Below are 13,239 nucleotides of genomic sequence, written 5' to 3'. Positions count from 1 at the left end.
GGTCAACATAACTGCAAAACCTAAAGATGCGCGTGCGCCCTCTGACGTCATTCTCCCCGTGTGCTTCATTTTGATCTTTAAGGTATAAACATTGAATGTCATTTTTTTAGAAAAATACTCAACAAAACAAGATGCAACTTCGCAAATGTGACCAAGGCAAGCCTTTGTATTGATCTAGATCATTGAATAATCGATCACTTTAAACAAACGCATGTTTTAGCTGGTGTTCGGGATTTGTGCCCTGTTCGGAAATGTACCGTCAACCAGTACCACTCTCGCGTCTCTGCAGCTTTTCACTGTAATTTTTAAGAAAATTTTATTATTCCATGACCAATAACTTTACTTACAGTTTAGTAACAAAGATTTTCTAATGATTTTGGGTGCTGTGAAAATCTTCAAATGAAAACAACATAACAAACCAGTGAAATTATTAACATCACAATATCTTATTTTTTGAAAGATGAAATTTGGTATTATTTATTATTTTGCAGTATTCTATATATCTAAGAATTAATCAAATATTTTCACCTTGTCACCACTTCCTTTGCAATTCTTCTTATATTCTGCCATTTGTTTGATACTTCTTTTGCAGATCTTATGGCAAAGCCCAAAGAGGAAATTCTTGCAGCAATTCGGTGCCCTTCATCTTTTTTTCTGATTTGTAACCTTGTTACTAAAGCTAGAGCTAAGTAGCTCTTTGGTCTCTTCTACACTCATAAGGTCCTCTAACATCAAAACTTCATTTTTATTAAAGTTTGTTTTTCTCTTTTTTTGCAGAAGACAAGTCAGCCATCTTGGAAGGAGAATGATGCATTATGGGACAGGAAGTAGAAAATTAACAGCCTGTTAAGGATTTAACACTGGCGTTATGGACTTAACGCTGACGTAATTTAACGGCAGCGTTAAGTCTCTTTAAGCAACAGGATTTTAACAGAGCGTTATCTTACGCTCCGTTAAGGATTTAACGGACTGTTAAGGTAACGTAGCGTTATATTTAACAGAGGTTTTGAGCAACCGGCCCCTGGCGGTGAAACTTCAAACAACATCAGATAAACATCACCATTCATCATCGACTAAACCATAAAACTTGATTGAAATGAGGAAGGGGCAATTAAAAAGTCTGAATTTTATCCATCATTGATAATTTAAAATTTATAAGTTGACCTAAATCAAAACAAAATTATATTTTGAAAGTTAATGTCACATACTAAGTGAAAATAAGTAAAATCACAGTCTTGCAGGTCCATAGCTTGTTTTATTACAGGCGTATGCCTACGTCATAATGATCGCAGGACAGATATATGAACACATCACCAAATAGTTCACCATTGTTAATCATTTCGTTAACTTTAACAAATTTCTCAACAATCAAGAAATCAAGAGGTACAGAAACAACGATCAAATTTCCATCAGACTTTACTTTGTTTTATTGCGTATGGGTTATTAAGAAGCTCCCGCATGCACCCTGGTGAAAAAAGAGGATTTGTGCTGCATTTCGCACCGAACACTAAAGTAAGCCAGGGATTTTTCTAGAGTACCCACGGGTCCGCCTATCGGACCCATTCCCAAAGCAAAATATAAGATATTTTTCTCAATCTTCAGAAAAAAATCCCAATCCAAAAAAAATATTAAAAAAAATAAGATGTTTTTTTTTTATAAATTCGTTTTACCTGGACTGGTTCATTTTCATATATAGAGGAATTGGTCAGTTATCATGCATAAACAAACGGTACACATCATTCTTAAATAAGAGAGTGTCTTCATTTTAGAATCTAATGACCTTTTGGCTGATGAACAAAACGGGTTTCGGAAGGCTAGATCGTGCGAGGACCACATATTTACACTTTACAGTATTATTCGCAACAACAAGAACGTATACACTGCTTTCATTGACCTTAAGAAGAGTTTCGATTATGTGGACCGGAAGTTTCTCCTATATAAATTGTTGCTTCACAATATTGATGGGAAAGTATACCAGTCCATAAAGAACATTTATGGGCTATTTAAAGTAAAATGGCTAGTTTGAGTATTTCCTAAATAAAATGAATAATATACAAATTATCATCATTTCTTCTTTCCCATATCTTGTATTTCTGTGTCATCTAAAAGTCTGGTAAGTTTGACTGAATTAGCTTCAGCGGAAAAAAGTAATGCACAAAAAACAGGCCAAAACTGTCAGGCGTGTAACAAAAAAACGTGACACTTTACAAAAAGCACTCAATTCAAAGCATTACTGTAAACAACATTGGCGAATGACAATGTAATAACTTTATTAACCAGAAAAACACATATGTTGACTTCAAAGTAATATAAAAATTAAAGCAATATTCCATTATTTATGCATGAAATATTACTGATACTGATAATGTGTGTTAGGAATTTTTCAACATTTTTTTTCTTTAAAAAACTCTTTTTAAAGTATAGCTTGGATGAATTACCATATAACTTACAATCTATTTATTTAAAGTTTAGGATAATATATCATTATTTCATGTGTAGAATATTTTGTGTGTATTATTACTCTTTTTGATGTTTAGCTTTCTAGAAAGAAGCTGGCCTAAAAATGTCAGGAGTGTAACATTTGGTATAAAATGAAACATAGTGTTGGCAAACAGTTAACAAATGTACTAATTAGGGTGTTTCCTGGAAGTCTATGTTATGGAGTGATCATGGAAAATTATCATGAGTGAAAATAGTGGTTGGTTACTGAGCATGTAGATGATATGTGCCCGTCAGGAGTGTAACATTTTTTTCGCGATTTTTTGGCACATTATTTTATCATCATTTTCAGAAGTATAATAGTATATTTTTACAAATGTTAAGATTACAAATGAGAAGTGAAGGATACATTTTCAATTTTATGCGTATAAATGTTATAAAAAATGTTTGAATTTAAAACAATTTAATTACTATGCAACTAATAGAAAAATCATACAGTGACAGACAATCAACAAATGGTATGTTTTGGCTACAAATAGGCAAACTGATGACCTTGTTCTATAATTTAATTCATTTAAAACTATGTGACTTTAATTTCCAGCATGACTATTGATATGTCCTTCGATGTTACACTCCTGACCAAATATTGGTTATGAGTGTGAATACTATTTTTTACAGAAGAAATATCATAGGAAATAGGGACAAATTAATTGTAAGCCTTCCAGGTTTCAAAATGGCACTAAGAAACATAAAAAGTTTAAAAACGAGGAAGAAAGTCATTAAAAGTACATCAGAGGAAAGAATTAGGAAATACAGAGAAAATCTTAAAAATGGCAATGTAAAGTTTTAAAAAATGAAAAAAAATAAGAAAAAACAGGAAACACAAGAAGCAAGCAAAAATCAGAAAATTGCCGAGTCATGAAGAATCTTTTAGAAAACCCCAGAGCTTGGGCCAAGACAATAGACGATAGACAAGACAGACGATCAAAGTTGGTTGACAAAGATGACCATGAAGTTGTGGAGGAAACACTTGAAGTAAGCAAAGTCAGCCGTCCAAAAGTATGAGAACAAAAATGTCAAAAGTAAGTGGGCATCTGCAAACAAGAAAAATAGTTGATCAGGCCAGAAGAATGTCATGTCTAAATAGATACAAGAAGAGGAAAGATACTCAATTGAAAAGTACACTGTCAAAACCAGCAGCTTGGGAAGATAAGCTGTACACATTGAAAGCAATTCAAGAATCATGCCCAACAAAAAAGACACCATACATGTAAAGGGAAATCATGTACCAGTACCTATACGCCATTTGCCAAGTTGAAGTCTAGAACAGCAGATAAATATGTCAAAAAAGGCAGCCAAGGCAAATTTACAAACTACAGAGAGCTGTCTGACATATCAGAATGATAATGTCCTTTTGACACTATACCTGGGACTGTGAGAATTGGGGTGTTGACTATATTCATTATCTGTATGAGCCATTACTTTCAATTTGTACTGGATCATTTTGTGACTGATTATTTAACAGTATGCAGAAAGAAGAGGTCTCTACAGTGACACAGAGGTGACATCAATTTATTTGTATTGTGGCCACAATTTAGTAACTTGAGGGCACAACTTAGTAACTTGTGGCCATGACTTATTAAATCGTGGCCACAACAGAGTAATTAATAGTAGTTACTTAGTTGTGGTCACAAGTAACTAAATTGTTGCCACATTTTAATAAGTTGCGGCCTCAATTAAGTTACTAAGTTGTGGCCTCAAGTTACAAAGTTGGTGACACAATTGACTAAGTTGTGGCCACAATATATATAAAGTGTTGCGAATGTCACGTCAGTGCCACTGTATTAGTGTAAGTCTGACTTAAAGTAGCAAAGGTAAAATAAATATTCAACAGTAGATATACAGCAATAAATTTATATTATTACCGGGTATATTAATCATCATATATGATAGGACAGATATTTTATGAACATGTTGTGAAATATGACTTTCTAATGAACATGTCTTAAAAGTGGATGGCTCAGATATTTAGATTAGATTAATGCAGTGAGCTACCTTCAATGGGTTGTACACCTGATCAAATGCAGATGATATATCATGGCCATTCCACGCATAATATACTAAGAAAACTTTCACTGCCAGCACTTATGTCTCAGTTTTGGGTTAAAATAGAAGTTTGATACAATGTCATAGTAACTTGAACTTGAAATATTTTGTCAGGAGTGTAAGAATTCGGAACAGTTGTATTTAGTTACTTACACTGAATACCATTAGTTAAATGAAATAAAAGTGTTACTGTTGTAGTGCTCTACTGTTATTTCAATTGAGTTTTGCAATTTTTTACAAGTTGAGCAAGAATTAAGTAACAGTAACACTTTTTTATTGTTTGGAAAAACCTTTCTCAGATTATGTAAAATATGTGTCAATGCTAAATTTGTTTCATAATGTTTCACTGGCTATCAATTACTTTGTAATTGCATGTCTTTTGATTTATACTGAGAAATTTTAAGTGAAATCTATTTAATGGTTGTAATCTACATATGTCAGGATTGTAACAATTTCTTAAAATATTGTTCCTGTTTTTATTTTTGCTGCGTGAAGTGAAATCATAATGCCTCCTATGATATCTTTGTTAATGTTACTTGTTATTGTTTGGATTCTAAGAAAATGTATTTTTTAAAATTTAATTGCACAATTTAAATAGAAAATAAAAAAATATACCTTTGAATATTACATTTCATCGGTAAAAAAGTACAACAAATCGAATTCTTCAGAAATTTTGAGCGACTGAGTAAATTCAACATTCTATTAATGTATGCTGACATAAGAGCTACTAAATTAATAATTGGGAGACAAGTTAACTTAGGTTATTTCAAGAAAAAATGATATTAAAAGTGTTCATGTATTGTGTGTTTTTATTCCATATTTAGTTTAATAAAAGTTTGATAAAAATGTTAATACGAATGTATTCTTAAAACCAACATATTTTCATATTTCTCGCTAACAACATGTATTACCATGTTTATTTAATTTGTACTATCTGCCATTACTGTTTTGTAATAATGTATATTAATTGACCTTGCTATAATTATTACCATTTATGTTGTAAGGTGACTTACTGGGCCTCGTGTAAAATATTTTGTCTATATTGCATGATATTATGTATATTGTCCATTACACATGTCACTATAATAAACAATTTTCTTATCTTATCTTATATTTTCAACATCCTTATAAATTATGTGATGTGATTTTTTTTGGTAATTGAACTCAGAAATCATTGATTTTCATCACATTCAGAGATATGAAATATTATCTGTCATGATTTATTGCAATAGATATTTACACCCCAAGGATTGATACTTCAGCCATTTTGGGTCTTTTAAAAGGAAAATAAACTAATATTAAATCATTTCCTAATTCACATGAGACAAGACAGCTTTTTCTTTTCACTGTAAAATTTCCCAATTTCCGCATGTTCACGACGCAAAATTTCCCAAGAAGTCTAGGGTCTTTTTCCCAAAATGGGCAGAAAAAGCCCTGTAAGCATTTTCTTTGGTCTTCTCATCGTTTCAATGATTGATTTAACGCCACATTACGATAGCCTTTGTTGCTATCATGTTGAGAGTTGTAGACGTTTTCAATGATTGATTTAACGCCACATTACGATAGCCTTTGTTGCTATCATGTTGAGAGTTGTAGACGTGTTCAATGATTGATTTAACGCCACATTACGATAGCCTTTGTTGCTATCATGTTGAGAGTTGTAGACGTGTTCAATGATTGATTTAACGCCACATTACGATAGCCTTTGTTGCTATCATGTTGAGAGTTGTAGACGTGTTCAATGATTGATTTAACGCCACATTACGATAGCCTTTGTTGCTATCATGTTGAGAGTTGTAGACGTTTTCAATGATTGATTTAACGCCACATTACGATAGCCTTTGTTGCTATCATGTTGAGAGTTGTAGACGTTTTCAATGATTGATTTAACGCAACATTACGATTGCCTTTGTTGCTATCATGTTGAGAGTTGTAGACGTGTTCAATGATTGATTTAACGCCACGTTACGATTGCCTTTGTTGCTATCATGTTGAGAGTTGTAGACGTTTTCAATGATTGATTTAACGCCACATTACGATAGCCTTTGTTGCTATCATGTTGAGAGTTGTAGACGTGTTCAATGATTGATTTAACGCCACATTACGATTGCCTTTGTTGCTATCATGTTGAGAGTTGTAGACGTGTTCAATGATTGATTTAACGCCACGTTACGATTGCCTTTGTTGCTATCATGTTGAGAGTTGTAGACGTGATCAATGATTGATTTAACGCCACGTTACGATTGCCTTTGTTGCTATCATGTTCAGAGTTGTAGACGTTTTCAATGATTGATTTAACGCCACATTACGATTGCCTTTGTTGCTATCATGTTGAGAGTTATAGACGTTTTCAACGATTGATTTAACGCCTCATTCCACTAGGAGAAGTAACAAGTTTATTTGTAACTTTTAATGTCATTCTTTCATTTATCGTCGTTATATGATGAATACTTATGAATGTTTGCCTAGTATTGGTGTCAACATAAAATATATAGGGCTATCCCATCAACAGTCTTTGCCATTCGATGCAAGGTATCTGGAATGTAATAATATATCAATTAGTTTATTATTATTTATTTTTTTCAACTTTATGAGGTTTAGAGATTCAACAGAGATTAAGGACACTGTTTCTTATAGTGATAATTCTTAAACTGAAATGTTTCTCTGTGACAAGAAACAAACTCAAACGATAAACGCAACATAGTGTACACTAATGGAAATTAAAAGAATAAAACTAACATGTTATCAAAATATTCTAAATGATTAAAGATTTAAACGATCATCAAAAGGAAAATTTAGTTTTGGTTATCCGACGATGAAAGTCTAGAAATAACGCAATGGGAGTACAATTTTGTTAATTATCTGATAATGATGATGATGCAGATGGTGCGTTTGATGTTGTTGCTGCTGATGCTGCTGATGATTATGATGGTCGTGGTGGTGATGATGATGATGATGATGATGATGATGATGATGATGATGATGATGATGATGATGATGATGATGATGATGATGGTGGTAGTGGTGGTATCGGTGGGGGTGATGTCATGATCATGATCTGCTTTTTCAGATGGGTTTTGTGACAGTTCTCGTTTTTGCGATAGTGGTGAATGTTTGTCTGGGCCGTTACCCTGGCATGTTTCCGGGATATTACAACTTTCCACATTTCCACAACAGTAAGTATTTAATTGTATTCTTATAAAAACAACCACTGTAAATGTTGTACTAAAGTTATTGTAAAAACATTTTTATACAACTTTTTCTTGTTTTGGTTTTAGGGGAATTAAATGATCGTGTCTTTGTTCCACCCAAATACACATAAAAAATAAATTCAGAACCAGGTATACCACATGTAACTGGTCAGTTGACTTCACAACATAGCAACGAAGACCGACTTACACAATCAGCGATAACTACAAGTATTGCGTATCAAAGTGGGGCGTTTACACGAACAACGGATCTAAACATACAGTTTAAATTGTCACAAAAACATGCCGATGAAAACGAAGCCTTAAATAACGCCCTTCAATCGACAAAAATTGCTTATGGTTTACCACCAAACAATTTACTATTCCTTACACGTATTCTGGTCGTGCTATCAGCTGTTTGACAAGTAAGCTTTGATTGTTTTTTTTTTGCAAACATAAATAAGTCTTTGATGAATGACATTATAATCTCAAGGATGTAAAACAGATTGTTCGTTATAGTTTAACTTGATAAAAATGATGTATACTTATGCACCAGTCAATTGTAACCACGCACCCCCACCCCCAAATCCCCGCTAAATGCCCCCGCACCCCACCCTAGGTAAGGCCCATTCCCCGCTATATTTAAAGAGAAGACAAAACCAACGCATTCACCGGCACTGAGGGGCCACCTGAAAGGTAAAAACACGGCCTATTTCCTGGCTATTCCCGGTATACCCCCGGACCTGGGGGGGGGGGGAGGGGCGTGGTTACAATTAACTTGTGCATTACATGTATATCTTTTTCAGAAGTGAATGCCTGTGTGGGAGAATTCTTCTGCAAATACACTCCATCCAGCAGCGGTAGTTTCTGGACGAGCTCACCTGGCCAAGCCGAGTGTCTGAACAAACTGAAAGTATGTGATGGGGTGATGGACTGCAGTAACGGAGCCGACGAAAGGCACTGTCGTAGGTTCAACTTCATCTAACTATTTCAACGGATTTATTGGTCGAGTGTTTATACGCTACTCAGTTTCAATGCTGCCGACAAAAGAAACTACCGTACGTTTAAGAAAAACAAAATCCTATCCTCGAGTGAAATATCTATATATTCTATACATTGCATTGGAATTCATAACCTTACACTTAAATTGATGTTTATTTGAGTATATGCTTCATTTGAACTAAATAAATGAATTGTATTCCATCACAATAAAGCGCGCAACATTATGAATGAATGGTTTTCGGAAATACTCCCAATGATGTTCACCTAGTCATGTGCGCGCTAACGTTTGATACAGAACAGACGTGCTTTGGTTAAAATAAGTGCAAAATATCTAGTTTATAAATATCATAAATAAAGAAAAGATTGATATAGAAAATGTTTTCATAGAAAAGAATATTCAGTCGTGCCTGCTCTTCTCCTTAAATCATTGCTTTATGTAATTCGAGAGGTGAATGCGACACGGGCTGTTGTTGTGTTAATGTTTTCATTCATTTTGGTTGCAGCTCCCCAGTGCGCCAAGATGGGAATGATGAATTGCCTGGACAGGAAACATTGCGGCCGGCTGTGTGATGGAAGTCCAGACTGTGGCGGCATGGACGATGAAAAGAATTGTCGTACGTTTTCAGTTACTAATAATATTGTAAATTTATATTTCAACATGCCTCCGATACATTTATTTACACCCTTTGCACACTATTTTCAACAAACTCCACACAGCGGTTACTTCCCTTGCTTTACAATGTAAACTGACATCATACAAATCACGTGGTAATGAGCAAAGTCACGTGACGTTATTCAAAAATACACTTGATGTTTGCGTTTACGTTTAACAACCTCATCTTAATGAGCGTTAATTATTAGCTCAGGGAAAAGCCTTTTCAATTGAATATAATAAATTAAAAATCCTAAATAATTCAGTGTTAATGGTAATGACAATTTTCGTTTTATAAAGCTGCCAGCTGCTTCTGTCCCGAAAATCACTACTTGTGCAAGGACAAGAAGACTTGCGTATCGAAGAAGCAACTTTGTGACGGCAACAACGACTGTCCGGCTTGGGACGACGAGGACAATTGCCGTACGTTATATTTGGATATAAAAGTGACTAAACCCTGGCGCAAGGCAGTCTCAACTACACATACAATTAAGTGGGCTTCGACTGTTCTGCGCCGAGCTTTCGATGTCATATCAGATCATACATACTAGTTGCTAGTGGGCGTTGCCCTGGTTGCACGTGTCATTTATTTATATGAAAAGCTTCAGTACTATACAATCTTATGAGTATAAAATTTAAAAGCATTTAAAGCAACAAAAACAAAAGCATGCTGGGAAAGCAAAAATGACAAATTTTCATCAGTTCTAAAAAAGCAGAACAGAACACACTTTATTCATTAATCGTAAATATGCTAAGTTACAGAAAACAATACAAATAGTGTAATCGTCGTTAATATGCTAAGCAACAGCACACAACACAAGCAATGTATTTCTCAAGAAGAGGAGATTGGTTTTAAACACTATAAGACCATCTACAAATCACCATTAATCAAGATATGTAATTGTACATGTATGCCCAGTATGCACATTTAAAAGCTCCTCAAAAATGCCATGAAGTAAACAATAATACTTTTAGTCATATTTAAATTATATGCTTTAACAGCGACAGAATGTAAGTGTGGGGAGCGTCAATACCTATGTATGGGAAAGGAGAAATGCATTAACATCAAACAGATCTGTGACGAAAATGTGGACTGCCCTATGAATGAAGATGAGACATGCCGTAAGTACAATTGTGTTTGACAATGTGCAACGTATGATTTAATTATAGCCATAATGACGTTTTTTCAGTAGTCGATTCCGTTATACTAAACAATTTAAGGGAGTACTTTCATCGATACTTTTATTTCATCATCTTCATCACCAACCATCATTTATTTCATAGCCCCTTGTAGGACTTAGTATTCATTTAGTTATGCAAAATACTTGTACATTTCCATCTATTTTAATAAATACTGTTCAAACTCATTTGAGAGCAAAATACTCTCCTGTTTTCGTAAAGCACACCACCCCTTATCGTTTAACGATCTCCTCATTGTCTGTTGGCCGTAAAATAAGGTTTTCGGTGTTTTTCCAATACAATTATAATATATAGCCGGGGCGGTTCAAGGTATTGACGTAAGAGGAGTGCTGTAATACTCTGTTTTCTCCCATATTGAGATAAAGAGTAAACTTGGACGAATTTTTTGAACGGGGGGAGGTTGGGGGTTTGGGCCGGGTGTGCCCCTCTCCCGGATCCGCAAGTGTACGTCCATTGAAGTGGAACATACTTTCTTAAGAATTTGGCAAACAGAACATTTCTCTTAATATATGATTTATTATCTAGAGTCAATATTAGGTTGTGGATTCAACCGCCAAGTATGTCTAGGTAAGGCGATACAAGTTTGTTTTGGCAACTGCTTCTGATCAATATTATAATGTTATTAATAATGTCTAATTTCTCAAATCATATATAAGGCGAGTTTTGTAGCCAATCAAAGCGGAGTAAACTCATATTAGGCGAGTTTTGTCGATATTGGCCGAGTTTGGTCGATATAGAGCGAGTTCTGGCATATATTGTCTTCAATTGTCTTGTATTGATACGACAATAGTCTCTGTATCTCGTCAAATACGTAATAGTTGATTAATAATGACTTATATAAATTTAATCAAGAAAGGCATTGACCACGTAAAACCTTTATTGACACAGAACATTCCATCCATAGCGAAGATGAGTTGTGCTGATGTACGTTTGTTATATGTTTGCAAAGAGAGAGTTAGTCTAAGACCGAATGTCATAGAATTGCTAGGTATGTGTTTTGTATTCCTTTCTGCAGGTGCATGTAGTTGCAAGTTTAGCAAGTATCAGTGCAATGGTGGATACGGCACATATCTAGCAGCAACATAACAGAAATTGACATATGTTTTTTATTCTTTATTGTAGGTACTGGTAGTTGCAAGTATAGCAAGTATCAGTGCGATGGTGAAGACGCCTCATATCTAGCAGTAATAGTACACAAATTGACATATGTTTCTTATTCTTCATTGTATGTACTGGTAGTTTGAAGTTTAGCAAATATCAGTGCGATGGTGAAGATGGCTCGTATAAGCAGCAACATAACACAAATTGAGATATGTTTCTGATTCTTCATTGTAGATACAGGTAGTTGCAAGTTAAGCAAATATCAGTGCGATGGCTGAGAAGGCACACATCTAGCAGTAACATAACATGTTTCTTATTCCTTTCTGATGGTACAGGTAGTTCCAAGTTAAGCAAGTATCGTTGCGATGGTGGAGAAGGCACATATCTAGCAGCAATATAATACAAATTGACATATGTTTCTGATTCTTCATTGTAGGTACTGGTAGTTGCAAGTTAAGCAAGTATCAGTGCGATGGTGGAGAAGGCACATATCTAGCAGCAATATAACACAAATCGACATATGTTTCTTATACTTCATTGTAGGTACAGATAGTTCCAAGTTAAGCAAGTATCGGTGTGATAGTGAAGACGGCTCATATCTAGCAGCAATAGTACACAAATTGACCTATGTTTCTTATTTGTCATTGTAGGTCCAGGTAGTTGTAAGTAAAGCAAGTATCAGTGCGATGGTGAAGACGGCTCATACTTAGCAGCAACATAACACAAATTGACATGTTTCTTATTTTTCATTGCAGGTGCAGGGTGTCGTTGTACTGAGGGTCAATATTTGTGTGAAGCAACAGAAGGAGCCCCAGATGTCTGCGTTCGCTTTGATCAGCTTTGTGATGGCGGAAAGGGTACAGGAATAGACTGTCCAAATGGAGATGACGAATCTTTTTGCTAATATGAAAACACTTGTTAAGAAAATATTAAAAATGGCATCAGCCATTTATATTTTAGGAATGCAAACATCACTGCTGCCAACACTATTCGAATAAATTCAAAAACTTTTTATTTTCTTGTTTTTCTTTTGTATTGAACATACGGACAAAATGTTGATGTGGAATTTGAAGAAAAAAACATATGAAAACTCTAACAATTCAGATAAATTTGTATGCGTTTACATAAACGCCTCCCGAACATTTTAAGTCCCTGAAGCATAATAAAGCTAAATTCACTGTTCATCAATCAGAATTGAATAAAACAAATGACTTAATGAAATAAGCTACTGAGGCTTGTTAGGCTCGGAGTCCTCGCCTCGCGTACCCTTATGCAGAGAACTGTTTACGACTAAGATATGTTATATTGAAACAGGGCACAAGGTCACAAAGGTCTTTTGGTCCTGCATCAATAAGATATCCTTGCCGTAAATCTTACGATGCTTAAGAGTGCGCAGATACAAATTGTAAAGGTCTCACGGGTTTGGCATTTTCAGACTTCATAAGATGTTACATAAGCATTTTTAAATTTCACTTTCGGAAGAGCCATCCATCGGAAGCTCACATTAATCTTAAGTATGTAAACAGCAATCTAAGCTTTATGGAGACTTTT

The 13,239-nt window shown here is 34.6% G+C and overlaps 1 protein-coding gene across 1 annotated transcript; it reads left to right on the top strand.

Moving 5' to 3' along the window:
- Positions 1-9,262: 9,262 nt before the first annotated feature.
- LOC128206712 (sortilin-related receptor-like) lies at positions 9,263-12,700 on the top strand. The gene is made up of 4 exons (XM_052909359.1): positions 9,263-9,349; positions 9,688-9,810; positions 10,390-10,509; positions 12,444-12,700. Exons 1-4 carry the CDS (start codon positions 9,265-9,267, stop codon positions 12,590-12,592), a joined length of 477 nt encoding a protein of 158 aa, XP_052765319.1. The 5' UTR covers positions 9,263-9,264; the 3' UTR covers positions 12,593-12,700.
- The last annotated feature ends 539 nt before the right edge of the window (positions 12,701-13,239 follow it).

The sequence above is a fragment of the Mya arenaria genome, chromosome 10, assembly GCF_026914265.1.
Source record: "Mya arenaria isolate MELC-2E11 chromosome 10, ASM2691426v1".
NCBI lineage: Eukaryota > Metazoa > Mollusca > Bivalvia > Myida > Myidae > Mya > Mya arenaria.
The sequence above is the reverse complement of the archived record's forward strand: the minus strand, read 5'-3'. Positions and strand labels throughout refer to the sequence as shown.

What these genes read in the sequence shown, in the direction of transcription:
- LOC128206712 (XM_052909359.1), top strand. Translation starts at nt 9,265, where the DNA reads ATGAATTGCCTGGACAGGAAACATTGCGGCCGGCTGTGTGATGGAAGT. An exon ending in GGACGACGAGGACAATTGCC is followed by an intron (nt 9,811 to 10,389) that starts GTACGTTATATT and finishes ATGCTTTAACAG; the next exon opens with CGACAGAATGTAAGTGTGGG. An exon ending in GAATGAAGATGAGACATGCC is followed by an intron (nt 10,510 to 12,443) that starts GTAAGTACAATT and finishes TTTTCATTGCAG; the next exon opens with GTGCAGGGTGTCGTTGTACT.